The 27,596-nt window shown below is 55.3% G+C and overlaps 2 protein-coding genes across 2 annotated transcripts; both read left to right on the plus strand.

The window, feature by feature from the left end:
* Positions 1 to 685: 685 nt before the first annotated feature.
* Positions 686 to 13,872, plus strand: TGME49_291140 (CCR4-Not complex component, Not1 protein). The gene is made up of 11 exons (XM_002368457.2): positions 686 to 2,164; positions 2,386 to 2,928; positions 3,290 to 4,142; positions 4,682 to 5,825; positions 6,162 to 6,480; positions 6,911 to 7,125; positions 7,398 to 8,426; positions 8,798 to 9,062; positions 9,355 to 9,800; positions 10,260 to 12,475; positions 12,686 to 13,872. Exons 1-11 carry the CDS (start codon positions 1,633 to 1,635, stop codon positions 12,810 to 12,812), a joined length of 7,689 nt encoding a protein of 2,562 aa, XP_002368498.1. The 5' UTR covers positions 686 to 1,632; the 3' UTR covers positions 12,813 to 13,872.
* Positions 13,873 to 15,915: 2,043 nt separating this feature from the next.
* Positions 15,916 to 25,960, plus strand: TGME49_291150 (hypothetical protein). The gene is made up of 7 exons (XM_018782138.1): positions 15,916 to 18,345; positions 18,856 to 19,221; positions 19,621 to 19,884; positions 20,182 to 20,974; positions 21,333 to 21,502; positions 21,766 to 22,117; positions 22,432 to 25,960. Exons 1-7 carry the CDS (start codon positions 17,728 to 17,730, stop codon positions 22,659 to 22,661), a joined length of 2,793 nt encoding a protein of 930 aa, XP_018636462.1. The 5' UTR covers positions 15,916 to 17,727; the 3' UTR covers positions 22,662 to 25,960.
* The last annotated feature ends 1,636 nt before the right edge of the window (positions 25,961 to 27,596 follow it).

Consider the following 27,596-nt stretch of genomic DNA (forward strand, 5'->3'; position numbering starts at 1 on the left):
CATGTAGGTGTGTTGCCTTGTGTCAAATACCTTCACACGAGCAGAAAACATTTGATACCTTCGTATAGTCCGCTGTGTTCCAGCTTGCCTCTCCTCCTACCTGTTTCCGTCACGGCCTGCTGCTCGATTATCAAACTGAATTTCCCGACAATGTAGACTGACAATACCACGAAATGTGACAGGTGCGTCAGTGTGACTGCCTTTTTCCCTAATTTTTCTGGTTTCGAGCTCCTATTCTGCCGACTCTCGGGCAGTGGCGACCCGCAGCAAGTGGGAAAAGAGACATGTGCGGTGTCCATGCAACTACGTGTCCTTGTGGAGATATTTTGTCACTAAATGTGGAACCACCTACACCGTTCGCTGTCTGAAGATCATGCGCTGATCTGGCATACGCAAGCAAACCAGTAGTTCCTGAATGTCCTTTCTGCCTCTGCGGAAATCCCCCCTGCTTCGCGCGACCACCCCGGGGTGTTTCCCGTCGTTGCCCTCCCTCAATATGCGCAACGAAAAGCAGTCGTGTGCATCGTCTTTTGTGCGTTGCGGTTTTGTGTCATTTCCTCTCTCTCTCTCCGAACCAACACCCTTGTTTGAGAGAGAGGAACACTTTCAGTCCCGCCAGAAATCGGCAGTTCCCGTGTGTGGACATAAACTGCCAAGAGCAGAGGGGAAGGGCCAACCAATGCCACACGAGGATATCGTCGGGGGCAAAGCAGCGGGAGAACGCGGTGGCGGCATTTACACAGTATGTGGACACCCGCGAAAAAAATGCACTCTTCCAGTTTCGTCGTGCTCTCTACCTCCGCTCACTGACCGCTCCCAGGTCTTTGACTGCCGATCTGTTTGTATTGGCTTTGACCCTCTGTCGGATTCAGGTCCACTTTCCCTTGTTCCCTCCACCTTTTGGGACGCTTTCTTTTTTCCTTCTGTTTCTTCCGTCCCCTTTTTGTCAGCCTTTAAAAACTCGCCTGATGCGCGCGTGTGCCGTTGCCTTTGCTCGTTTGCTTGTTGCTCTTCCGGTGTACGATCACCCGGCACGGGTTTCATCGCGGATGTTCAAGGTGTTCTGCGTTTGCTATTTCTGTACTCCCGGGCTGTAAAACTGATCTCCTGTGTCGTATTGCGTAGGAGAATTTCTTTTTCATCTTCTCCCCCCCAAAGGGGGGGGGACTCTTTCCTCCCTCGTCTCTTTCTTTTCGTTCGCCCCACTTCGTGCCGCTCATTTGCGCAGGTTCAGTGGGGGCCAGTAATTAGCCCGCACATTTTCCGTTTTCCGTTTTTCCGCGTGTGTATTTTGGTGCGTTTTCAGGCGCCGTTTTTTTGCCTCTGCATCGTTACTCTCGCCACGGTTTTATGTACATTCGTTTCCCCGCCTGCGCTCCGTCGGTCTTCAGTCTTCCCAGCTCATTCGTTCGTCGTCGTGGATTCCATCTGTCTCTACGTCTTTTCTTCTCTAGCCATCGTCGTCGGTGTTTTCTCTCTAAACTGCTTTCCGTGTCTCTGTGACCACTGTGTCGGCGTCAGACGGTGGGAAGCTCTCCAACGCCTCGCGCGCTTCTCGCCAGCCACGACCTAAGACTCACATCTACCCCGGCTCAGACTCTCCTTATTTTCGCACCCCGCAACTTCCCCGCCATGGGGGATCCAGGTGGAGGCGACTCGGTCTTCCCTTCGCTCAAGGCGACTGGATCTTCAGCCACCGGTCCATCTACAGGCACGAGCTCACATTCGGGAGCGGGGGGCTCTACGTCCGGCAACGCAGTTTCAGCGTCTGCGACGAGTTTCGCCGGTTCCTCCACGGGGACAGGAGCGTCGCTTGGCTCGGGTTCTGCTACGAACAACAACAGCGGCCTAGGGACTGAACATAATGCTCAAAACGGAGAGGAGGGGACCTCTGGCAAGGCCCCGATGACCGGGTCCCCCACTGCAGGCGGCGTCTCCTGTTCGGCCGCGTCGGCGGGCGAGGCGGACGGAGTGTCTCTTCGGGGCCCTCCCGCGCAAGCAGCCTCGGCGACCGGCAACGAGAACGGAGCAAAAAATGGACCGCCTGGCGGAGGAGCCGCAGGCGCCCCTGTCTCACAGGCACAGCAGCTCCTCGCTGTCGCCGGCAAGCCTGCACAGGATTTCGAAGCTGAGGTGAACAGCTGCTTCCAGAAAATGTACTCAGGTATGAAATCTGACGAAAACGAGAGCCCTTCTGTTCAGCGGGTGTGTGCTGCAGTGTACAGACACCCCGAGAGTCACCTACACGCGGCGGACGACTGCCTCAAATTCTGCTTGTGAGATCTGCGCCTGCAGCGGCACGTCCATACACTGTGTTTTCCCTTCTTTGTTCGTCTTGCAATTCTCCACTCATCGCAGTCTGCGGCTTCTTTCTTTTGTTCACAGGCATCTACTCCGTGGACATGGTAGTGGCGCTTCTGCAACGTCTGTCTCAGGCTCCACCGGGCTCCCGAGACAGCAGTTTGTTCGTGTCGATGATTCGAACTCTCTTCTTTGAATGTCGCCACTTCCCGAAGTACCCCCCTCACGAGTTGGCTCTGACAGCCGAGCTGTTTGGCCAGCTGATTCACCGCCACGTCCTCATCAACAGCGGCAACTCTCTGATGATTGCGTTGCGCTGCGTGTTAGAGGCGATTCGCAAGGGTCCGACCTCGAAAATGTTTGTCTTTGGGATTGCAGCTCTCGAACAGTTTCTGGACCGCATCTTCCTCTTCCCTCAGTTCCTCGTCGCCCTTGCCTCACTCAGCGAACTGCAGCAGCAGCATCCGCATTACACCCACTATGCACAATCTGTTCTTCTTCTGATTCCGGAAAAGTACCACAGCCTCGTCGTTCTAGATCCGAGAATCGCAGCTTCTCTCCCCCCCATGCCGGACCTGCCTCCTGTGGTGGGCGTCGCTGCGGCAGCGCGACAAGCCGCTGGGACAGGTGGGCGAAACCGCAAACAGGGAACCACTTCTACATGAATCAGCGTGACTCACGACTGCCCTCTCCTTGCAGACTCTTGTCTCGTTTTCGCGGTGCCTCCTCTCGTGTGCACGTCTGTGTCATCGTTATTCTTTCATCATCGCTTGTTCTCTGTTTAGGGTTTCGGGTACACAGTTTCGTTTTCTTTCTCCACGTTTTTGATCCGTGTTCCTTCTCTGCTCCAGAAATCTTCGACTTGACGTGATCTGCACTTCTTTCCAGTCGTGGATGCTCCCCTGCCGGCTTTTCTGCCCTGAGCCGTCGCTCTCACTTGCCTGTTATTAGTCTCTGCGTTCTCCCGTCCATGCACTGCGTTCGACAGGCATCGGCGAGGTGACCCAGACGTCGGAGCCGCCGTCTGGCTCTTCGATCTCCACGATGTTGCCTCCACCACACGGACTCCAGCACCCCGTGACGGCCTCGATTCAACAGCAGCTGGCAGCTGCCGCAAAGATGATGAACTTGTCTTCGTCTCCGCCAGCGGCTCCGGGCAACAGCGGGTCGGCGTTAAACTTGGCACACAACTCGTCTTTGCTTCAGGGCAACCCCGTTCCAACTCCGCCCCTGGCTGCGTCGCCGACTCAGAACGTTTCAGGAAATCCTGGGAGTCTCCCTGGACTGGGACAGGCCAACGTGCCGGCCAGCGGGACAGGAGCCGTGGGGAACAAGGCAGGACTGTCGGGGCTTGGGAACGCGGCGGGGTCGATTTCACACACAGGGACCCTTGGAGGCGTGTTGGGCGCAGGGGCGTTGCTGCAGGGCGTCGGCCTTGGTCAAGTCGAGGGCTTGATGAACGACCACGACATCACCGCGAAGCTGGAGCAGCCGCCGCAGTGGGTGGCTGACCAGGTCATTGCGGTCTGCAACAGCGTCTGCGAGGGGAACGTCGACGACAAAGCGGAGAGTTTGAAAGACGTTTTGACGGAGGAACATGCCCCGTGGCTGACGTACTACATCGTGAAGAGTCGAGCCGCGAAGGAACCCAACCTACACGGAATCTTTGTTCTCTTCATCGAAAAATTGAAGCTCCCAGGCCTCTGGGACGCCGTCATTAACATGACCTACGACTGCATCCATGTCCTCCTCAAATACGTCGACGAAGCCAAGGAGTCGAGCTCGTATCGAACTCTGCTAAAAAACCTCGGCCTGTGGCTCGGATCCATCACTCTAGCTAGGTACGCTCTTAAGGGTATTTCCATCGCGAACCGATCCGAAATTGTGATCTTTTCTACGCGACGACGGCGGTGACTCACGAGCCGAGGGGAAACTGGGACCAAAGTTGAAATGGTGAATTTTCTTTGTTGACAACAATGACATCATCGTCTGCAGAGCTCCGTTCCGCCAGTTTAGATGCCTGTTGACGTGCGCTTGTAGGGACACCGGTTTGACTGGTGGCATGAAAAGGAAAATGAAGTTCGTAGCTGGACAGTGCTCTGCAATAATGGCAGGATACCTAGATATTGCCTGTACGTATAGTACTCAAAATTGTGACAGTATTTTTCTCCAATTAACTGGCCATCCGCTGACCACGTTCATGAACTGTTGGCGACTTGCTCGTCGCCTATCAAAGCTCGAACCTCAGAGAGTACTTATAGATCGATAAGGGATACGGTGCCGTGGATTCTACACAAACTGTAAGGGAGCAAAATGTGGTGACATAGGGCGCTTGATGATGGTTTGTTTGCCTCTTTTGCTTTCTGTAATCTTGTGTTAGGAACCGACCGTTAAAGTCGAAGCGCATGGACCTGAAGCAGCTGTTGTTCACGGGGTACGAGCAGGGACATCTTGTGGCTGTTCTGCCGCTGGTGTGCAAGATTTTGGAAGGCATCAAGACGTCGAAGCTGTTCAAGCCGCCGAATCCGTGGACTGTGGCGGTGATGTCGCTTCTCGCCGAGATCCACTTGCAGCCGAACATTCGAACAAATTTGGTTTTCGAGGTTGAAGTTCTTTTCAAGCACCTCCACCTCAACGTGTTGGAGTACCATAACCGCACAGACCACTTGACGAAGCGGTCGCCGCCTCCGGGCTCCGCGGACTTCGTCGTCCGCGCCGCGGCCGCGGGTGTGGCGCCTGCAACCGCAGCCAGCGGGCACCTTGGAGCGGCAGGCGGCGGCATTCCGCCAGGGCCCCAGGCGACTGCAGGGCGCCCCGGAACGGCGGCCGCCAGCGGGGGAGTTCCAGGAGCCGTACGCGGCACGCCGGGCTCGATGGTCGGACGCCTCCCTGGCGGCGCTTCGGGCCTGTCTCTGAACGCTGTTGCAGCCGCGGCTGCCCTTGGCTTGGGACCCGCAGGAGGCGCCGGCGCCCCCGGCTCGGGCGCTGACCCCTCGTCCTCGCGCCTCGGCGCGCAACACCGCAGGGGCCTGCAGGGCCTTGGACCCGGAGCTCTCGGGCAACTGGACGCCGCGTCTGGAGCCCATGGGCGCCTCATGGAGGCGGCGGCCGCCGTGGCCTCGGCCGCCGCGGGCATGGGCCGGCACGGCGGCACTTCGGGGACAGGTGCCTCCCTCGGCGGGACGCCGCAGGCCGGCGTGGCTTCCGGCCCTCCAGTGCCCGGCGTTGGGCTCCAGCAGGGCCCAGGGGGCGCGGGAGGAAACGCGCAGAACGTGGGGGCGACAGGCGTCGGAATGCTCCAAAGTCCGAACCAAGGAGAGGGAGGAGCAGGGCCCAGTCCTGATGGGCTTGAGATCGGTGGCCACCTGCGTGTGGGCTCTGACGACGGCGCCGGGGGGGTCCTGGCCCTCGGGGGCGGAAGGGACGGTCACCACCTGTCGGTGGGTGAGCCCGGATCCGGCGCGGGCCTTATGGGAGGCCCAGGAGGTGGTGGCTACGGTGGCATGGGCCAGCACGGTGGACCGGTAAGATAAGGGAGATAGCAGATTTCGTGGGGACTGAGATAGGTATTTCTAGCAACGGTACAGAAAAAGATATGTGGCAGCAGCAGCGAGACTCGCCCGGAGATCCATGCCCGTTTCTTTTCCCTTTTTAGACGGGATCTGCATATGCCGTCAGAGAGGAGTAAAAGGGAACACAATGTGCTTCTATAAGGGTTCTGTTGCGTGTCGTCTTGATTTCCGCGACATCCTTTTGCACGCGTTGCGGTCGAAGGACTCTTTTGTAACATTCTTTCTCTTCTCACAAGGTTCTTTCATTTTTTTAATTTTTTTCCTGTTGGCGTGCTTCCCTCCCTGCAGCCGTCCACTCACCCCGCTTCGTGGTCTTCATCGCTCTTCCAGGGCGGAGGTGGAGTCATGACTCCTCCGCCCCACTACCCTCACGGGGCCCTGCTGCCCCTGCTGGGGTCTCTGGGGGGGTCGGGGACGGAGCAGGGGTCGAGTATCGGGTCCTCGGGTGTGTTCCAGCCCGATCGGCTGCTCCAGAATCTCAGCCAGAGCGTCGTCATTTCTCCCTCAATTGCTCTACTCAGCATTCAACCCAACCTGCGCCCTCTGGTGCCGCTGGCGGTGGACAGGGCCATCAGAGAGATCATTTCCGCTGTCGTCGAGCGCTCAGGTGTGTCTGATTTGCTTTTCGCATGCACGGCTGGCCGAAGGCGAGTCCTTGGGGAGAACGCGGAAATTTCAAGAGCAAAGAGAAAGTGGCGACGCATGATAGACGGGGAGAAGCAAGACGAGGGAAGGCAGGAGGGGCGAGAAAAGGAGACACTCGTGGTTCGTGTATCACGAACGTGTGTCTTCGCTACTCGATGGGTTGCTGGCTGTCGACTCACACTTTTTTTCGCATGGGATAGTTTGCTTATTTTGCGCATTTTCTCGAGTTTCATCACTTTTTGAACGGGCTTGCGGAGTCACCCTAAGGCCTGACAAAGACCGCGGCTCTGTTGACTCCATTGAGGTGGTTTACGAGCCACCCCACACGTCTGGATACCGTGCTGAAGGTTGCATTTTCTTCCAAGCCGTCTTGTTTCTGCTTCTTTTTTCAGTGACAATCTCTTGCGTGACGACGCGGGAATTGGTGTGCAAAGACTTCTGCATGGAGAGCGAGGAGTCTCTCGTGAAGCGAGCGGCGCACCTCATGGTGGCTTCTTTGGCGGGGTCTCTTGCTCTCGTCACATGCAGAGAGCCTTTGCGAGTTTCCCTCAGTCAGAATCTGCGCCAGCTGCTGCAGCCTGCGGCTTCGAGCGACTGCAATGACCAGGTACTTTCAAAAGAGCGTGCATGCATGCCTTGGTGTGCCGCAAAAGAACAGGGTACACACACACTGCGTCAAATCTGTCACACAGTAGGCGCGTTTGCGTGTGGAAGGAGAGCGTCGTGTGTGGGTAGGGTACGATTCATCTCTGGCCAGCTTGTTGGGTGCGGCTGTTTGTCGTTATCGGTCAAATCAACTACCCTCTTGGCGGGGCAGGTCTTGTTACCTCTGATTTGGTTACTTATGTTTTGGAGGGGTTTCGTCGTTTTTCATTGCAGGTGTTGATCGAGCAAGTTGTCCAGATCGTGTCGGCGGATAACCTCGAGCTGGGCTGCTCGCTAATTGAGCAAGCCGTCGTGGAGAAAGTTCTTCGGGACATCGAGCAGACGATGCAGCCTGCGCTTCTGGTTCGGCGCCAGGCGCGAGAGCGGGGCATCCCGTTCGTAGACACGAACTACATCAATAGCAGTCGGTGGACCCTGAATCTTCCGGAGCCAGTGAAGCTGCGCCCCGTGCTGAACAACCGGCAGCTGCAGGTGTACAAGGATTTCTTGAGCATCGGGCCTCTGAAGAAGATGCAACAAGATAACGCGGGTCCAAACAGCGGGATGATGTCGGGCAGCGGGCCGCACGGCGCACAGACCGGGGGCCTGGGCGCGCCGGGATCGACGCCGGGGCCTCTCCAGGGGGCTGGCGGGGCCTCCGCGGCTGGCGGGGCGGCGCAGATGGGGTTGGGGGCAAACAGCGGAAACTCAGGGCTCGTGGGAGCGTCGGGCTCCGTCCCACCCCACACCCACCAGCTGGGTGCGGTCATGGGCGAGGGGCCCTCCGGCGCGTTTCAGGGCCTGCCGGGGCGAAACCTGATTGGGCCGAGCAACGCGTCGAGCTTCCTAGGGCGAGAAAACATGCTTCACCAGCACCTCGCCCAACAGCACGCGGCTCGACTTCTAGGCCAGCAGCAGGGGAACAAGTTTCTGGCCTCCCTCGGCCACCCGCAGGTGAACGCCGCGTCTGGTCCACCCGGCGGGCCTTCTTTGGCGGGCGCGGGAGGTGCAAACGCAGGCCAGCTCCTCGTCCAAAACACCGGTGAGGGCGGACGAGTCCTAGGGTCACCGGCGGGGACCAGCGTGGCGAGCGCCAGCATCGGGTGCGGTGTGCGCGAGCCGATCCTCCTGCAGCCCATGGGCGAGGCCCATTTGTCCACTGTTATGGCCAGGCTGGAAGACTGTCTTGTGCAACTCAGAGACGTGGTTCGGGATATCTTCACATGTCCCCCGATCGTGCCTACGCCCTCTACCGTGGACACGGTAAGTTTTAGACGTAAACTTCGTAGTTTGAGTGCAGTGTTGTTTTTGTCTCGATTGGAGACGCGCTAACGGTCACTTGAATCCCCACAGACTCACGCGAATCGTTTCCATTTCTATGTATCAGTGTAGACGTCGTTGCAGAGTGCAAGACCAAATTCTCATTGGATTGTTTATGCGCATGAGGATCCTCGTGAAGAAGAGACCCCGGAGGAGAGACAGAAGTGCAGAACTATGAACGGGTTGCAGGTCGGCAGAGAGAGCGAGTCTCACTCGCAGAGGACTCGCGTTGAGTTGAATGGATGGCTGTCTTCGTAGCAACCTTTCGCTCTGACCTCCGGCTCCTTGTCTTGTTCGTTTTTTGTTTGTTTCAGTACTCGACGCCAGCAGGCAGCCAAGTCTGTGCACTGCCAGTGCCCCATTGCGCGACTCCAGTGCTGACAGTGTTCGCATGCTTACCGTCAAATCACGAAGTGTTCCAGCTGATTCTCGCGGTCTCGGCCATCGCAGGCAGCTGTCCGCGCGTAGAGGAAGTCGCCCCGGCACTTGCCCACAAGCTCATCAAGAGTGTGTTTGAGGGCGCGTCTCTGGCGGCAAGCAGAACGAGCCACAACGCGATCCGAGGCATTGACCCGACAGGTGCGGAGAAGGCGAATCTCGTGATTGAGAATCAAGGGGGAGAAGCAAGTCTACAGATGGGGGCGAGGGGAAGGGAAAGAGAGGGGATGAGAGAGTGGCAAGATGAGTTGTCACCAGAAAGAGAACGTGAAAACCTTGTCACGTTTTTCTCTCTTGGGAGTCCTGCCGTTCTCTGTCGTGGCATGCCGAGGGTAGGTGTTTCTCTTCTTTGGACAACGTCTGCGTTTCTGTTCCATCCTATTGCCCCCGTGTGCGACCGGTTACCCTAGGCTGTCTGCGACTTCGTTTTCAGGTCTTTACATGGAAGTTTTCTTCGCTGTTCTTGCGGCGCTCCGGCGCCAGAGCGACGTGGTGTCGAAGCTGGCTGGAGAGGTCCTGAGTATCTCGTGCTCCTCCGCGACGATACCACCGAAGAAGAGCAACACGACCGTCGCTGCGGGTCTTGTGCGCTACCGGCTCGTGAGCTTGGCGGCGTTCGACCTGGTCCTTGCGAATCACCTGGACAACGGAAGAAACGTGGCGGTTCTGGAATTCATTCTCGCCCTTCTCAAGACTCTCCTGGATCAGAAGGCCATCACCCCAGCTGACTTGCCGACCACCTTCAAGACTCTCGCAGAGGCGCCTGCGACGACGCTGCCTGCTAAGCTTGTCCAGCTCAAGGGATGGCAGCCGCTGCCCATGGCAGAGGCGCGGACGAAGCTCGTGGAGGCGTTCCGCGAGGACCAAGAAGAACGAAAGGTGAGCCCCAGTCGACGTGCAAGGCAACTAGCCGTCGAAGCTGTCACTTGTACGTGTGAGATCGGATTAGGGCTGCTCGAGTTCCAGGGACTTGGAGGAGATGCGTCTGGTGATAACGTCCTTGAGAGACAAAGTGGTGCCGGTGTGGGGAACGCTGAACCCCCGTAAACAAAGGGAGCCGGTGGGCAGCCTCTAAGAGTTCCACGAGTGCAGTATTTTTCACCTCTTTTTTCTCGATTGAGCCTCTCTCCATTCTGTAGAAGGGAACAACCCATCTGTGATCTTTTTTTGTTCCTAGCTGCCTGTAGTTTCCTGCAGTCTGTCTGGTGTTCCTCGTCTTCTCTCCACCGCGGCCTTTCCCTCTTTGTGGGGTCCACCTGTCTCTGCGGCGTGTTCAACGTGACCACTTTGCCGGTGATATTCACCTGGTTGTGCTTCTGTCGGTTTCCCTTTCTTCAGAAGAGTCCTCACGAGCGCCTGACGACGATGACGGAGCTGATGGAGTCGTACTACAGCGTCAACCCGGTGCGGGTCCGCAGTTTGCCGTGTCTGCCGGTGACCCCTCAGAAGGACCGCCAGCTGATTACGATGATTTTCGGGGAGTGGCTTCGCTTCTGCGCGTGCGTGAGTCCGTTTGGGGGTCCGAACGGCGACCGCGGCGCCTCGACGCTTGGGGCCCAGGGCGGCGCAGGCGGCGGGACCAGTGGGAACTTTGGAAACACCGACAGTGCGTCTCTTCTTCGCGCGACCTTTTTCCAGCGAGTGTCTCATCAGGGTCTGTTGCGCATGGACGAAGACACAGATCGGTTCTTCGCGGTGTGCGTAGAGGAGGCCATTGCTCGCTCGCTGCGGTTCCGAGAGGACTCCAAGAGTGCAGCAGAAGAGACCTCTGAGGACGGCTCAAAGGCTGGAGACAAGAGCGAGGGAGCCGCGGGGGCGAAGTGTTCGGGCGAGAATGCAAAGGGGGCGAAAGCACCCGCGGGAGAGCCAGAGGCTGAGGCGAAAAAGGATGAGCAGAAAGGGAACGTAGAGGAAGCGAAGGAAGAAGGCCGGGCCGCCGAAGAATCGGAGACGATGTCTAGAGCCGCAGACAGGGAAGAGGCGTCGAAACCCGGAAAGGGGGCAACCTCGCTTGCGGCCAAGAACGAGAAGAGCGAGGGAGAAAAGGAACCTTCTAGCGAAGCGGGCGAAAAGGGAGCGCTGGGGCCGAGCCAGGCTGGAGGCCGGCGCCTCTCGGCTGGGCTCGCCTCTTGTCCCATTCTTGAGTATGACTCGGCAACCGTTACCCCTGAGAGCCTAACGGCCATGCAGACACCACCGGAGGAGACAGAGCCGCTGCTCGACTTGACACCTCTCGATGCGATGGCCAAGATGATTGTGGGGATGATGAGACTCGTCGACCCCGTCCAGATCTCTCCGGTGATGATTCTCCAGCGGGCTTTGGGCATCGTCTGCCGACACATCCACATGGAGGCGGAGCGTCTAGGCCCAGCTTTCAACCAGCGGCCGTACTACCGTCTTCTTTTGGCGATTCTTCTGGAAATAACAGCTCCGGCGACGAAGGACGGCAACGGCTCAGGCGGCGCTCAAGCCGGCGCGAGCGGTGCGAGCGGGAGTGACGGCAAGGCGGTCTTGGGGGGCGGTGTGAGCGAGAGCCAGGTGTTGCCTTCGCTGTTGTCTTTCGCGGAACATTTAGCCCTTCTGAGTCCGACGCGTGTACCGGCCTTCGCATTTGCTTGGCTCGGCCTCGTGGGCCACCGCCTGTTCATGCCGCGCCTGCTGAAGAGCGGCCGCGGCTGGGCGACTCTCCACCGGCTGCTGCTGCTTCATCTCGAGTTCCTGCAGCCGCTTCTGCGGAACGTCGCGCTCTCCGACAGCATTCGCCTCCTGTACAAGGGTGCGCTCCGCATTCTCCTTGTCCTGCTCCACGACTTCCCGGAGTTCCTCTGCGAGTACCACTTCTCGTTCTGCGACGTTCTGCCGCTGAACTGCGTGCAGCTGCGGAACGTGGTTCTCTCGGCCTTCCCGCGAAATATGAAACTCCCCGATCCGTTCCTACCAAATTTGAAGGTCGACCTGCTTGCGGACATAAAGACGGTGCCCCGGATTCTCTCGAGCTTCACCGTCACGCTCCTGCAGAAGGGCTTGAAGAAGGACATCGACGCGTTCTGGCAAACCCGGGACGCGGCGCTGCTGCCGCAGATGAAGGCCAAGTTCCTCGTAGATCGCGAGAGCGCCGTCCGAATCGGCACCAAGTACGACGTCTCGCTCCTCAACGCCTTCCTCCTCTACGTTGGCACGGGCGTCCCCGAGAGGGTCGGAGCCAGCGATGGACCCGCCCTGATCATGGACGCGATGCTCGGTATCGCCAGCCTCGGCGGCGCGTCCGGGGCGCGGGGCGAACTGTCTCCGTCTTTGGAGATTCTGCTCTACATGTCGAAGGAACTCGACATGGAGGGTCGCTACCTCCTCATGTCTGCTCTCGCGAACCACCTGCGGTACCCGAATGCCCACACGCACTACTTCTCGTGCGTCCTTCTGTGGCTCTTTGGCGAGTCGCGCGATGAGCTGATCCAAGAACAAATCACTCGCGTCCTCCTAGAGCGCCTCATCGTCCACAGGCCGCACCCTTGGGGGCTCCTCATCACCTTCATTGAACTCATCAAGAATCCAAGGTAAGCGAAAGAAAGGGATATAAGTGAGGGGAGGGAAGGCGCGCGCCGGAGCCGTTAAGAACCGCAGAGAAACGGGATAGGAAGCAGATAAAAGCCTGTGTGTTCTTGGATACCGAGATGGTGCCCGCTCTGCGGGGGTAGGTGTCTTTTTGTGCGAATTGCTTTCTGTCCACGCCGTACGGGCTTGCGTTTGTCGTGTGTCTTCTGCAGGTTCAACTTTTGGAGTTGCTCTTTCGTTTCAGCTGCACCGGAGGTGGAGAAACTTTTCCAGTCTGTTGCTCACACGTGTTTGGGTCAAAGTGGAGCCCAGCAGCTGCAGCAGCAACGCCGGCGCTGACGTTCTTTGCTTCTCCGTTTTCTGTCCTTTTCTGTAGTCTTGTATAGTCGTTGTCTGTGCGTCTGCGCTCTTCAATGAACTGAGTGTTTTTCCTGCGGGCGAGGGCGAGGGTGAGTCCATGTCTCTTGGGAGAAGAGACACCGCGCGCGCCGGCAGGCAAGGCAACGAAGAGTTTGGAAACGTGGACAGTTTGATTTTTTCATTCTTCGCGTGTCGCGGTCGAGCAGTGTGGAGGCGCGTGAATGTGGGCAATCAGTTGTTGGCAGCTTCCCCCTTTTTGGGCCCGGACAGTTTGTTTTTTCATCCCGTGTATCGTGCCCCCGTCGTGTGTCTGATCTTTCTTTTCCGCAAGCGGGCTGTTTTGAGACGTCGTGGCGAATGTGCGCACACGGTTTGCGTGTAGAGTTGCTCTTGGGGCAGTAAGAGAAGATGTGATTCCAGAACGTCCCGTCGAGTAGAGAGTGACTGGTGCGAATGATGCTGTGCCGGGATAGGGACTACTTTTCCGGCCGTCGTCGTCTTTTATGCAGATACCTTCCGCAAATGTCAAGAGTATCGAGTTGTCCTTGTGCATGCGATTGTCTCTCCCCCTCACGCCAGTCGAAACTGCTCCGTGAGCAGCAGAGATTCTGGAACAGTAAACGTTCCCCTCTCTCTGCAGGCAACGGGCTTGATGGCGTCCCTTCTGTTTCATGTCTGTTGAGTTGTGTGTCGCTGTCTTACATCGTACTGATGGCCGTAGAAGTTCTGCTCTTTTTGATGTTGTTTCGTCGCAGTTGCCCGCACAGCCGGAGCTGTGTATCCGGAGTTCCGTCTCCGGTTGTTTCCCCGTGTTCATTCATGACTTATGTACATACAACACACCCATATGCATGAACTCGCTGAACCGTCTACTCTTTCGTGCCCAGTGGAACTTCTCCCACCATCATGTGGTTTTTTTGCCGTGAGAAAACATCATAGCGAGTTATTACATGCATAGACGCATCGCAGTAGTTATGCTAAAGAAATCCGACGCAACTCTCCCATTGACCCTGTCTCTAAGGACAGCGGCGTGATGGTCACTGTGATGGTCCACGAGGCCAGGAACGTTTCCGCGTGGAGATGGAGAATGACCAGTATTTCTTCCGTCATTTCGAACTCTTTCGACACTTACCCACACTCGAAAAACCTATAGGATTGCGCAGGTAGCTACCATATTTAGGGCTGCGCGGCCGTTTCTTTCGAAACATAGTCGGAGAGTATTGAGTGTCGCCTCGAGGGCAGCTGGGAGGTACTTTACAACGGTGTTTACCGTAGAGCACATCAGGAGTTTAGGTAGCTCAACCGTGTCGATTGCAGCGTGTTTATCATGCATTATAGGGCCCTGTCCAGTGTCATAGGGGTTTTAATTTGTGTACAGCTTATCTCTGCTCAAGGTAACAAAGACATCTCGTCTAAAAGTGAAATCAGGAAGCACGAGTGATTTCCTTGCCGGTGTGGTCACAAGCTTCTTGGCGGTCGCAATCGTGTATCGCCTTCTCATAAGAAATGACAGTTTGGAAGCCTCTTAACTGCAGTAATTCATACATCCGTAAACAGAATTCGGAAGAGTACCGGTAGAATTCCTCCCAACAAGCCTCTGTACATGACTGTCAGCAGGTTGTCACCGTGTATACAAGAGGGGTGCACCAGTGCTATTTCGCAAGGCCGAAAAATGGTTTTTTTCTAGTCCTGCTCCAGTGGGTGCCTCGAGAGCAGACTATTCCGGGTGTGACAATTTACCACGCTGTTTCCATGCGGCTGCTGCACCACTGCTACCTGTAGGACGAAGTGGTCAAAGCGTAGCCAGTTCCTTGCTTATACCACAGATGCATTTCAACTTCTATGCAGTTATGCGGAGTTCTGGGGTCACGTTGTACTCTATAGATCATATGGCTTCCGTTACTTTCAGATCACGCTAACAGCGAGAAGGGGCACTTTTAACTGTCCACTGGGGTTGTGGTGTACAAGCACCATGCCGATGCTTGTAGCCATACGCAAGTGAGCAGTCTACTCCAGGGTTTATGTCGAGTCTGTAAACTAGAAGAATAATTCTCAAAGACAAAAAACTGCAGGAGAAGACGACGCAGGAAATTCCGTCCGCGCTGGCCCGAGGTGGAATCTGTCGCCACCATTCTGCTGCTCCGAAACTGAGGCCCGGATGCGATAGAACCTTCATAGAGGACATCCAGAGCCAAAACTAGTGGCGATCTATATGGATGCGAAAACAAAAAAAAATTTGCCAGCTTTCGCTCCAGCACAGCCAGTGGTGCGTCCGCGCGGGCCGCTCGATGCCACGGCCGCTCTTGATGTAGGCGCTCCATGATGGTCTTCTCGTGTCGGAAGGAAGACAGCAAGCGTGCGAATGAGTCGAAAGTTGATTTCTTCCCTGTGTATTTCTGAAACGTTTTTTTTCCGCGCTCCGGACAAGGCATTTTATGCCGTCTCCGGAACCTCGCCACTCTTCCGCAGCCGACAACGGGGAGGTGAGTGCCGTGCGTCACACCTGCCAGATTCCTCGACTCCCTGTAACGCATGCCGTTTTGCTTTCCTGAATCTATCGGGCCTGACTTAACTCTGTGCCGACATCCATCAGATGTGTCAAACTGAAGGTTGCTAACTCAACGAGAAGAAGAATCGCCTCCATCTGTGACACACCTGTAACCCAACCCCCCTGGCACCCTCCTGTCGGAGAGGCACACCTGGCTTTCCAGGGTCATGCGCTTCGATAAGACACTGCCCCAGAACTGCTCCCGATCTTCCGGGTCTCTGGTGTTGGATTCTTTCCCACGTAGGTACGAGAGCGCACTGCTTTCCTACACTTGCTAAGGGTTTCACTGTCCCTATTTCCTCATTTCAGTACTCAAGAAACAACCTGAAACCGCTGCAGTCTTTGCCGCACGCAGAGCGGTTCTCGCCGGGTCAACTTCTGCCCACCTGTGGCCTTTCTCCCGCCGTCTCGGCTCTGTGATCGTGGATTCCCGTCTCCTCGGAGAAGAGAGGCACCAGCAGTCCGGCACTGCGTGCTTCCGCGAGAGTAAACGACACACTTTGTTTCTTTGGGGCTGGAAAACCGTTCAACTCTCAAAGCCTTGCAAAATATTCGTCAAACGGGCATTGCTCGTCCTCTAGAGCCCCCTCTTGGCGGCATCGAATCTCACAGGGGAGGGGGGGCCTCCCCGCGCCCTAGGGAAAGCAGAGAGGACACTGAACATTGGGCAACGAAAGGGGGGCTTTCTCGGCAGGTGGCCCATATATCTCCGGTTCGGAGTGTCGGGGAATTCCAAAGGTACCTTGCTCGGTTCCCGTCGTTGCGGGGAAGTTGCAGAAATGTAAACCTGAAACGGCAACGCTTCTGATCCACTGTGTTTTCTCATCTCTGGTCGAAACCTAAACACATGCTTGCTCTGTGCGTCGGCATCGTCCCCGCCGCCACAATCGACGTGAGGGGGCGAATGTTGTTCGATGTTAGGTGCTGGAAATTATTGTTTGGGAAGTTCGCCGTTCTCCGAATCCCGCTTTCTTTCACAGTGTTCGGGTTCTCCGCTCCAGCCCCAGTTGACGGATGTAAGGCTGCATCGAGGATTCACGTGGAAGCAGTTCGGCCCCGCCCCAGCAGAGAGAGAAAAAAAACAGATTTATCCTCATGATCACAGGATAGCTCTTGTTCTGTCACACGCTTCGCTGTCTGAACGCAGCACGCACTCCTTTCGAGGAAAAAACAGGAGTCCAGTGGACCGCGTGCTCCTGGCGTGCCCTGTTTTCCAAGCTGCCGGCAGAACAGGGATCGAAGCTCCCCATTCTGCTCGTCTGGGACAAGACTTTTTTCGAAGCGCTGCCGTACCTCGCAAAGAGCATCCGGCATCAGAAATGGCTGTACATTTTCTCGTGCTGCCATGCGTCCATCTGTGTTGCACCATGCGTTTGTTTGCTAAACGTCGAGAATCAACCGCAGAACGCTGGGGGCGGCTGTAACGTCTTCCCGGAGGTGCGAGTAGCTCTGTGCGTCTTCATGGACCTATCTGCATATGTGTTTGTATGAATCTGTGAAGAAGCAAATATGTAGAAAGGACTCGGTGACCCTATTCACACGGATGCGTTTAGACTGTATACATGTCTACGAACTTTGTTGCCCTCCTCTGTAATGCTCCTCTGCTTTGAATGCCAACTTGTCTATATAAATTGACGTATGCATTAGTATTCTACGTTTTAAGTGCCCCAAACAACATTTCACGGATTCCGAAAGACGGCAGGGCTGCGCAGGAAACGTTTATGGTGTTCCCGCGTGTAACTTCTGAGGGGTCAACCGAAGCGCAAGTGCTGAGGTGACCGCCTGACGGTCGGGCTCTTTCCAGTTAATATGTGAACAGTATACGTTAGTGCGTTGTTTTATCACATTGTTTCCGTGCCCACGAACTTTTGCATGCATTGTCTCTGTGGGGGTTCAAGATTCTCGACCGTGAGCAAAAGACGCATCCGGTACCACTCCTTCGTTTGTTCATTCCCTGTCTGCACGATTGATTAACGGAAACGCGGTTCCGTCACACTTAGGACGTCTGTTTATGGTGTACCTCCAGGCTTTTTAAGCTGAGTTTCAGGGGCCTCACCGTACGGTCCAGTGTGAGAGCTGAAGCATTTCTGGCATTGACATCCAGCGTGTGTGTCGGCATCGACCTGTTTGCATTCGAGCTTCTGGAGAGCCGTCTGGTCGTTTTTTTTCTCACCGCTGGATCGAGCGATTGCATATTTCTCGATCGTCTGTGCCTGCCCTGTGCTTTCCACGTTTTTTCCGGACCCCCTGTCCTCCAGCCTCGGGACCGCCGGATTTAGGTTGCAACGTATTCACCTCTGCGCCTGCATCTTTGGCGTTCCAGGTGCTTTCTTCTGTGGCGGCAGCATGGCATCGTCTGGCCTCACCCATTCCTGGGTGTCGTGCCCGCGAGGCGCGGCTCCTCACATAGAGGGAAGGAGCGCCGCCTTCCAAGAGTCCCGATGTGCAGACGACGCACTGGCAGCTCTCGCCCTAGATTCAGCAGCTGGAGACCTGAGACAGGCGCACTCAGGCTCTCCGGGCCTGGGGGCCTCATCGCAGAGAGGCCCTCAAACATATGGAGTCTCTCACACTGCTACTGCTGCCCACGCTTCCTTTCCAGCGGGCTCTCCGCTGAATTCTCTCCGTAGCGCACCTTTCCGCAATCTCAAGAGACATAGCGGCGAAGAGTTTCTTACGAGGGCCGCAGCGGCCGGGCCTGCGGGTCTTCAGGGAGGAGCCCCGGGGGCGAATGCACTCTACTGGGAAGGCGAGGACGAGGCCGGCCGCACCAGCGACTTGGCCGGGACGACAAATGCGGTTTTCTCTGGTCTGTTGCAACACAGTGGATCTGGAGACGGCTCCGACGGTGTCGACAACCAGTCTGAGTGGAATATGCTCTTGCGTGCGGAGCTTCAAAGCGCAACGGACGGGGAAGCCAGAATTCGTGTGCGAGCATTGCGGGACGACCAGAAAGCAGCGCTGGTGAGTCGCGTGCCACGTTTATGTCCGTTCCGCTTTCCGCTGGTAACAGATTGCTTTTTAATTTGGGAAGTCCACACGTTGCAACCCCAGACTGCGTCTCCGATAGGGAGAGTAGTCAACGCGGCATGTCTTTCTGAGAATGGTTTAAATCTACGGATTATGCTTACGGCTCGAGTTGCTTTTCTGCACCTGTGCGGTTCGACCTCAGTTGACAGCTGGTTCACGCATTCGATTGTGCTGATCCCCCTTTAGGAAACCGAATTTCCCTTGCGCACTGCGTTGCGTGTATACGCAAGACAGCATCAGTAGCTAGTGTGTAGGATCCATAGGAAGACAGTTCGTATCAATATAGATACGAATATATATATATATATATATATATACCCGCGATACTGGTGCAGGTTCCTCCTGTGCAAAGGAACCATGGAGATGATTTTACGCGGACGCAGCTGTGTTTCACGGACTCACATTTTCGGTTACGTGCTTCGTGCGTGTGTTTTGTCACCGCAGCGGAACTTGTTGACGCTCAAGCAGCGTTCGCTGCAGGCGCAGCAGGAAGAGGTTGAGAAGCTGTTGGCGTCTCTCTACCGTGACTGTGACGCCACATTCAGTGTCTCGGACGTCTTGGCCCTGGTCACCGATATGTCGTCGCTGGTTGTCCCGCCATATGCGGGTTCATCTGGAGTTTCGTCTGCTCAAGCAAGCCAGTGCGTTGCCCCCCACCACCCACCGGGCATTTCGAGTCCGCTCGGACCTCTGCGGCAAACCAGTCCTTCAAAATCGCCTGCGGCTCAGATGCCCATCGGCGTTCTTGGCCTCTCGACTCTACGCGGCGGCGCCTCCACTGCTGGGACTTCAGCCACTGTGGGAACTGATGTAAGCGTCGAGGAGGCATGCTGTGAACGAAGGTCTCTATGTGCAATACCTCCAGAAGATGTTTCGTGTCTGTAGATACGGGGTGGAGCGCGCGTACAGAATGTGCTGCGTGAACGGTTTAATCCAGACGAGGCAGAAGTAGGGCGCTCACATGGCTTTGCGAGTCCCACCCACGAGGCAGTGTGAATAAGGAACACAGCTTAGCAAGCTACTATCACGGGACGGTTTCGCATGCCGCGCCAGGAAGGCAGCGTGGTGCTAGGAGATTCAGCGCTGATTGGTTCCGTCAATAAAGGTTTTCGTGTGCAATTGGATTGCCATCGTTTTTTTCGTGTGTGAATGACACCACTTGTTTTCTGTATTTCACTGTCTTTGGTGTGCTTGGAGTTTGCGTTTCAGGCTTCTCAGAGTACCTATGCAACACCTAAAAGCCAGCGAGGATCAACCGTGAAGGAGGACGGGTTTTTCTTTTCTTCAACTGGGTCTCCCGTGATGTCGACTCAGCAGCCTGGACAGAACGAGGGCGACTGCCTCCGCAGCGCGGGGAAAGAGAGCGACGCTGGACTGTCTCTCTCTGAAGCGTCGGACGCCCACCCGTTTCATCGAAGAAACTCGACCCGATCGAAAACCGCACCGCCCTCGTATACACTCGACAACCTTGCGGTGCGTGGGGGCGAGGTCCGGATTCCTTGTCCACGAAAGAAGACGATTTTCAGTGGGGTTCTGAAAAAGTCGCTGATTAGCACTAACGTGCCACTCGCCTGGATGCCCCAACAGTTTCATCTGATATGGCCCTTTAGAGTCATTATTCCGGCCTGCGTCGATAACGTCTCTGCAAGGACAGTCACGAGTTTTTTTAAACCTTCATTCGCGCATTTTGATGCGCCAGTTCTTTTCCGTCGCACCGGCTGACCACCCTTGTCATGTTTGTGTGTGTCTGTCCGTTTCTGTCTCTCCCAGAGTCTGTTTTCTTTGATCTGTGAAGACGCTGGCGCCGCCGGACCAAGCACGCAGGCACTTGCAGGCGCCCTCCGGGAAGGCCACTCGGCAGCCTCTGGCAACGATGCGGGCTCGTCTCAGTCTTCTGTGCCCACTAGCTCTCCAGAAACGTCTTTCCTCCAAAGCTCGGCGTCTGCCTCCCAGCAATTCGCCGCAAATGTAGCGGCGTCCGACGCCATCGCTTCTTTGCTGTTGAAGACACGAAACCGGCTCTCCGCGCTAGAGCTGAGAGACAGAAGGGTCCGGTTTGACGAGGAACACAGAGAGCCGATGTTCCAGCGCCACAACACCCGGTCGGCGTCTCTGGGAGCGGCGCGCGTGTTTGCTGGTGGAGAGGACTTCACGATGCCGACAGTGGGCAGGGCGTTGGCTGCAGCAGCTGTCGCAGCAGAGGCTGCAACTGCACACAACGGCGCAGAGTTTCTGGCCGAACAGAGGGCTCAGATGGGATCCAGTGAGAGAGCAGCTACTATCGGTGGAAGCGCCGCACTCGGGTCGCCTCGCTCCTTGCAAAACGGATTGTCTGGCTCTTCAGCGGCGAATGCATTGCTAAATATTGCTAATGCCGGAGACAGGGCATCCGAAGACAACTGGCTGCCCACCCATCGAAGTACAGGAAACGCCTGGGAAGCACTCAATGGATCCTCGACCTCACAGGCGGGGGAGGCTTCTGGAGGCAATGTGGCATTTGCAAGACCCCAGAGACGAACTGTGACCCTGCCAGGAAGCACGAAATATATGCAGCTTCAGTCGAGTAAGCATACATGCTATATATAACAAGCAAACGGACTGGAATAGTTTGATTCTCATACAGTGGTGAGTGGGCGGGGTAGCCTCTCCGAAGTAGCCAGTTTTCTTGCTTGTCTAACGGGCCGTGACGGTGGCAGCTGCTGTGCAATGAACAGTGCGTGGGTGAAGCATCAGATGCAGAATACATTGTGAGCCACACGCTCGCTGTTTGAATTGGAGGACTCATGATTCGGTAAACTGCCTCGCATCGCCTCCATTGTTTTTTCATGTCGGAGAAGCGCCTGGCTTGATGAGTACTCGAGACTCGCGAGCCTGTTTGTGAAGGGCGCTCTCTCTGTTTCTGCTGCGTTTGGCTTTTCCAGTGGACGTTCAGTGCCTTCTGCATCTCCAAGGTCGGTGCAAGCCCTGCGCCTTTTACTACAACCGAAAGGGCTGCCGTAACGGAGTCAACTGCGAGTTCTGCCACCACGAGGTTCACTCGAAATTGACTTTGAAGCAGTGGAAGAAACAGCAGCATAAGCTCAGCAAGCAGGTACGCCTGAATTGGGGTGCACTAGAACTTTTGTTTGCAATGCATTTTCCTTCTTCTTTTCCCATCTGGGTGCCAAACTACACTGCACGCCTTCCGGTCCGTATCTCCTCGTCTGTGACTCGACACACCCCCAGTTTGAGATACCTGTGTCCTTTGTGGATTCGGAAGCGCGCAGTCGTCAGCAACTGCTGGTCGTGGCTAGCCGTTTGAGTAGATCTACTCACCAGAGCGTTTCTTTTGTGTCGTGCCTGTTTGTGTTTTAGGGTCGTGTGGGGCTTGGAGCTGGAGAGAATGACCTTGTGGCCGCAGCGGCAGCCGCTGCAGCGGCTGCGGCTGCTGCTGCTCGCGCTGGTGGGCTTAGAGCCGGAACAACAGCAGAACTCCTTGCCGCGTCGCCGTTGAGCACTGTGAACAACGGTACGCTGTGCTCTGGATCTGCCGGAGGGTCAGGTTCGTGCGACTCTGCCACAGGTTTAGAGGATGCAGTTATGCGCACCTTGTTCGGCAACGGCGACCTCCCTCGAGGCCTGTCAGCTTTCTCCTCTGTGGGCGAGAACAGTTCTGGAACGAGCGGCAGAGACCAAGTGATTGCTGGCCTGGACCTGTCCGATGAAGGTGAGCCGAAGTCGAGAGGTAATGGTCACTGTTGTTCGAGGAGCTTTCCTGAGAAGATGCAGAGGGAGAAAATGTAGAAAGTAGGACCTGTTCTGGACCGTCACTATCCAGCGAAGCTAGGCACAGAAGTATTTTCTCAGTCTTATTCGTGTGCTTGATGAACGACGCTTTTCATGTGAAGACATAGTTGAGGTTGAAGGCGGGGGGGTGGGGGCAAGCTGCGTGCACAAACGCGTCTACATCTCGTCTTCGAGTTACACCTGACCCTGAAATGCAATTCACCTGTCACGTGCGTCTCTCACGTTTCTTCGCAGACACATCTGGTTGTACACCTGGCCCCACAGGCCCAACATCTCGTCTGAGGGCAGCCTTGGCTGCTGCTGAAAGCGCCCGTGTAGCTGCAGCTGCGGCTGGAGCAGCTGTCAAAGACGGAGACTTGCAATGCACGTCGGACGAGGGAGTGGAGAGGCCGATCAGGATGAGTGAAGAGTGTGTTGGGGGCTCCGCGAACTTGATGTATGCCGACATGAGCAGTAACGCTTAATATGATGACCCCGGCAATGTAGCAACTGGAGCTGTCAAACCTGCCAGCCCCGCTGGTCGTGTCTTGCTGAGATGAAAATGAAGTTTAATGTGGTGTACGGAAGCTTGTAGACTCGTCCGTGGGCACTCAGGAACAGAAGTGTTCACAGACGAAGACTTCCTTTCTTGTTCAGGCACTGGGTAGGAGTTGCTCGCTCTACACGATCCAGCACGTGGTAACAATGGCTGCAAGAGATGGGGATCAGATTTGACGGGCCCCGCTAGGGCGGGGACGAGAGGGGAATGTTGTGTGCTGTTTTGCAAAAAATCGCCTGCTTCAGTTGGTGTCGTGAAGCATGTTCGCGGTACCCAGCACAGCAGTAGCTCACCAGTATCAGCAGCCGCAGAGTTTGAATGAGTGATAAGGCAATGTAGAGAAGTTGTCACAAAACGCAGGACTGGTCGTGATGGCTTGCCTCGTTTTTTGCCGCTTGGAAATCTGGAGGACAACTGTGCTTCTGCCGGCCGCCTTCCGGGAGAGCTAATGGATGGCTGTGAAGGACGTAAATGTTTTCGTCTGGTGCGCTGGACGCGATTGGGTTCCCCATCTGGCCAATGCGGAGAAGCTTCCGTGGAGTGCCGCACGTAGAGGCATCAACACAGTGCTCGCCGAGTGTGGGTGGCAGTAGACGCCCTCAGCCTGCCTGAATGCAGTCACCGGCGAGACTGTGGCTAACTCCACATGTGCTGTGAAAACCTGCATAACGTCCGGCGCATGTGGCGGACATCCGTAGATATTTAACGCAAACAGCAGTTGGGCACCATCGTTATATTCTACAACGTATGGTGTCTGGCTACATTGTGCGTTTTTACCTGCGCTCAATGTGAGCCGGTGGTCCTCTCTCGTGGCACTACAAAGTTTGCCGTTTTGTTGTTAAGCATTAATACGCTCTAAGCGGCCCGTGCTGCGCTGCTGTAATGTGCGCCCTGCTGGACTCTGTATATCCCACTTGTTATGTGTCTGTCACGGCGTTGTGTCACAGCTCCGGTTCACTAACTCCCACCGGATGTGTTGGTGTTTTCGGTCGGGCGCGTTGGGTGTGGTGTCCAACTGATTTTCTCGTTTTGTGGTGACGTGTCTCACCATCCAGCAAGTGATTCCTATAGTGGGACTCGTCAAGAGAATGGTACCAGTCAGCAGGACCTCATGCTTTCAATTGAGGGAGCCCAGGCTGATCCGTGAGAGGACTCTTCCCAGTGTCTGGGCGTTTTCTGTGAGGGAAACAGGGCTGTAGAATGTTTATTATTTTAACCACATTGTATGAGGGAGCGTCGCTGTTGTTGTACTGTCAATGACGTGAATAGAGACTCCATATTCTGACTACGCTGCTTCCTCGTTCCCAAATTGGCGCCTGAAGTGTCGTGTTGGTCGGGGTGCTTTGCCGGCTTCTACGCGTTTTCATTGTTCGGCGACAGCACCTGAGACATCGCGTTGTTGAGTGTTTGCCCTCAAAGCGGCGACAGCACACACCCTCTCCATGTGTATCAAAGCAGTAATTGTTTTTCCAGATCGTGCTTGTGATATAAATGATTGTTTGTGGGGTCACGAGCTGCAATTGCCCGCCCAGCGACGCCTCATTGTGGCGTGTAGGCAATATCAGGTGCCCCCCAAAGCATTTGTGTGCAGTGCAATCAAGTGTTTGTGCCAGTCAAGATAAAACGGTGTGACGCTAGATCTGCAGGTGACACGAAGACTCGTGCATTCAGTTATACCTGCGCATGCATGTCGCTGGGAACATGTGGAGCCACTGCACTGGGAGGGAGCAACGACGATGTGTCCAGATTTTTTTCATTTGTCGTCGCACGACTGTCTATTCGCGATCCATAAAGAGTTCTAGTTTTGCGATGGCAGGTGACGACATCGTCTTCTTGCAGCCTTCTTGCCATGGTTCTTTGTGTGAAGTTTGTGTGTCTGAACATGCGCGCAAATGTCCCTTCACTTGCACAGAAGTTCCGTCACAACTTGTTCTGCAGTGCCTCCATGTCATATAATCCACGAGAGACCGTTCTGCCACGGAACGGGTTTTTGTGTTTCCTGAGATAGCAGACTTCCTTGCGTTAACCTTGTGGCGCTTCCGGTGCCACTCTCGTGTAGCCGTCACTGATGTGGACTGGTCGTAACGTGGATTAGTCAGCATAGTTTCCGAATAGAACGAGGCAACAGTCCACCTGCATTGGTGAACAATTATCACTACTGCCGGTGCAGCTTGGGGGGTCCAGACAGCTTAGTTTGCACTGTAGCACGTCGCGTCATCCAGTTTTATAATTCTATGGAAGTGAACGCAAAGCAGCGGAGGTTGTTGTCGATGGCGATCGTCAGCGTGGAAAAGAAAGGCTGCGTGCCTATCTCCCAAACGAGTTGTGTTTTCGATTTGGAGGATCTTCACGAGAGCTACGCCCAACGGCTCTTGGTATTTCGGTGCAAGCGACACTGACAAATATCGCCGGCTGGCGCTCATTCTCAGATTTCAGTTTCTCCAGCTAGAAGGCGAGTATACTGTGGACGCGTCCTCGCCATGAGGCCAGTTGCGGTTAAAGTTGTGCACGCAGATCAAGAGGAACCGTGTGTTTTCTCTGTAGATTTGAAGCATCGGCTTGTGAAATTTGGCGTCAGCCCCTGCTGCGCCGTTGCTTTACGCTGCCGGGCGCGGTGTCGCCAGGGACACACAAACCCGTGTCAGAGCCGAAGAATGACATCTGATGGACGATCGTAGCAGTGGCAGTAGTCATGGAGTATGCGTTAGAACAGCGCAAGTATTATGTGCTGGTAATGTACTTGATAAAAGCGGGCTTCCGAAGAGCAGGCGGACGCTGAAATGTAGAAACTGAACTGCTGCGCATTCAAAATGTTAGGGTGGCCGAATTGTTTGCGTGTGGGGGGCGGAGGAGGCCGGGCCCGCGGTCATTTACATTGGGCCAGAGAAAGAACAGCGGAGGCTCCAACAAGGCTGATTGCTCCAGCGTGTTCTATGAAATTCATTGTATGTCCTCAGAGCCCGTAGACGTGGAGAACAATCGCGTGACACGCGTGAAAAACAGTACCGTTTGTCTTTTTGGAGCACCATTCTATGCTGAATCTTCACTCGCTGGGCACCAAGCCTGCGTGAACTCGTGCCACGTTAGCACGGGCGAGTGCCCGGAACGACTCCTTGACTGGCCAGCGATTCAATCTGTGCTGGATAATCTTTGCAAAAAACGGTGTTTTGCATGCACCTCGTGTGCATCTGAAGCCTGACGCATTGCTTGATTTCTAGATTCGCGACATAGCTGCCGCATCGTAAACTGCGGTGGGACCACAAGGCTTCCGAAGCCAGGCGGGAGGGCCAGTGGCACGACAGCAAAACCGTATGGCAGAGCCCAGCAGATACCTAGCTTTGTCCTTGCCATAACTTATCTGCTTACACGTGGTGCAATGATTCGCCTGGGATAAAACAACGAAACGGCGACTTCGCCGTTAAAATAATGCTGACATTTTGTCGCTCTGTCAGACTGCGAAGGCAGCGAGCGATATCTCCTCCATCTCGTCCTTCTCTTCGGCAGCGGCGATCGATGCCTGGAGGTAACATTAGTTGCGAAGGACAGAAGCACTTTCGTGTCGACGGCTCCAAAGGGCACTCTCCACGTGGGAAGAGGGGCCAGACATTCTGATGCCGCAGCAACAGATGCGAATGTCGTATGTTGAATCCCAGCTGCTCTGCCTCAGTAGACAGCTAAATGTCATTGCCAGAGGTCCCAGATTTTCCATTCATTTCACTGTAGAGTTTCCAGAGCGCACCCAAGCTGCATGGGGCCTGAAAATCCGGATGATGCCATACGTACTCTCTTATTCCGACGGCCTCCGCCATATTTCCCTTTGCGAGCAAGGGGCGAGTGTACCCTGCTTTCTTTTCCTTTTTCTGCATCGCAGCGGAGAACAGTTTTGATTATTCAATAAATGCTTATCTCGGACACCTGATTATGCAGATGTATATATATAAATAACCTGTTCAAGTTTTTCATTTATAGGTAGACGTTTGCGGATCTAGCATATAAATAGGTATTCTGTCGCCGACAAGGAAACGGTATTCATACCATGCAGCCACTACCAAACCCTTCACCCATGGCTTAAAGTTTGACTTATGCTGTTCTCACTACAGCCAACACGAGTGATAAGATTGCAGAACATGCGCGCTATCGCGAATCTGGATCGTGTTTGAGAGCGTACCCTTGGGTATCAGCTCTCGTCGGCGGATTTCCTGTTTTTCGCAGAGGAAACGATGGTACAGAGCCTGCACACAGCATATCAACATCGATCGTTGCTTTATTCCATGTCAAAAACTTGAACTTACAACTGAATCTCTTCAGTGAACACATGCAGAACTAACAGAAGACGGGGACCAAGCGTGGTCACTAGAAGTGGATCGTCCCCGGGTCAAGAAGGCACCCGCCCTCCATGCGTTCTTCCAGCAGCTTGCGAGTGAAGAGTCGCTCACTTTCAACAAGAGAAGACCTTCGATTTTCTTGTTATTGAAGTCCCAGCAGTCGTAGTCCTTGTTCAGCACGTGTTCTATTAGGTGGTACACTTCAATGCTTTTCAACCAGTCAGTAAAACTCCCGTCATTACTCAAAGCAAACCCCACTGACCCCACTGGAGGATACCCTCGAGAATCCCCAGGAATAGAGTCACTCTTGCCAAACAATGAACCATCTGTATTGCCAGAATCGACAGCCTTGGAAGTCGCAGCTGAAGCGTCCGATGTTGGGACGACTGAAGGAACGCCACCCTCACGCGGCCCTGTCGGAGATCCGGCCAAGGCGGCTGCCGATGTAACGGGGGAGTCGTAGATGAACCCTGTAGAGTGACTGAAAGCAGTACTGAAGTCCAATGCCCTGCAGGAGACATTTTCAAGGAAGCAAT

The sequence above is a fragment of the Toxoplasma gondii genome, chromosome IX (genome assembly GCF_000006565.2).
Source record: "Toxoplasma gondii ME49 chromosome IX, whole genome shotgun sequence".
Taxonomy (NCBI): domain Eukaryota; phylum Apicomplexa; class Conoidasida; order Eucoccidiorida; family Sarcocystidae; genus Toxoplasma; species Toxoplasma gondii.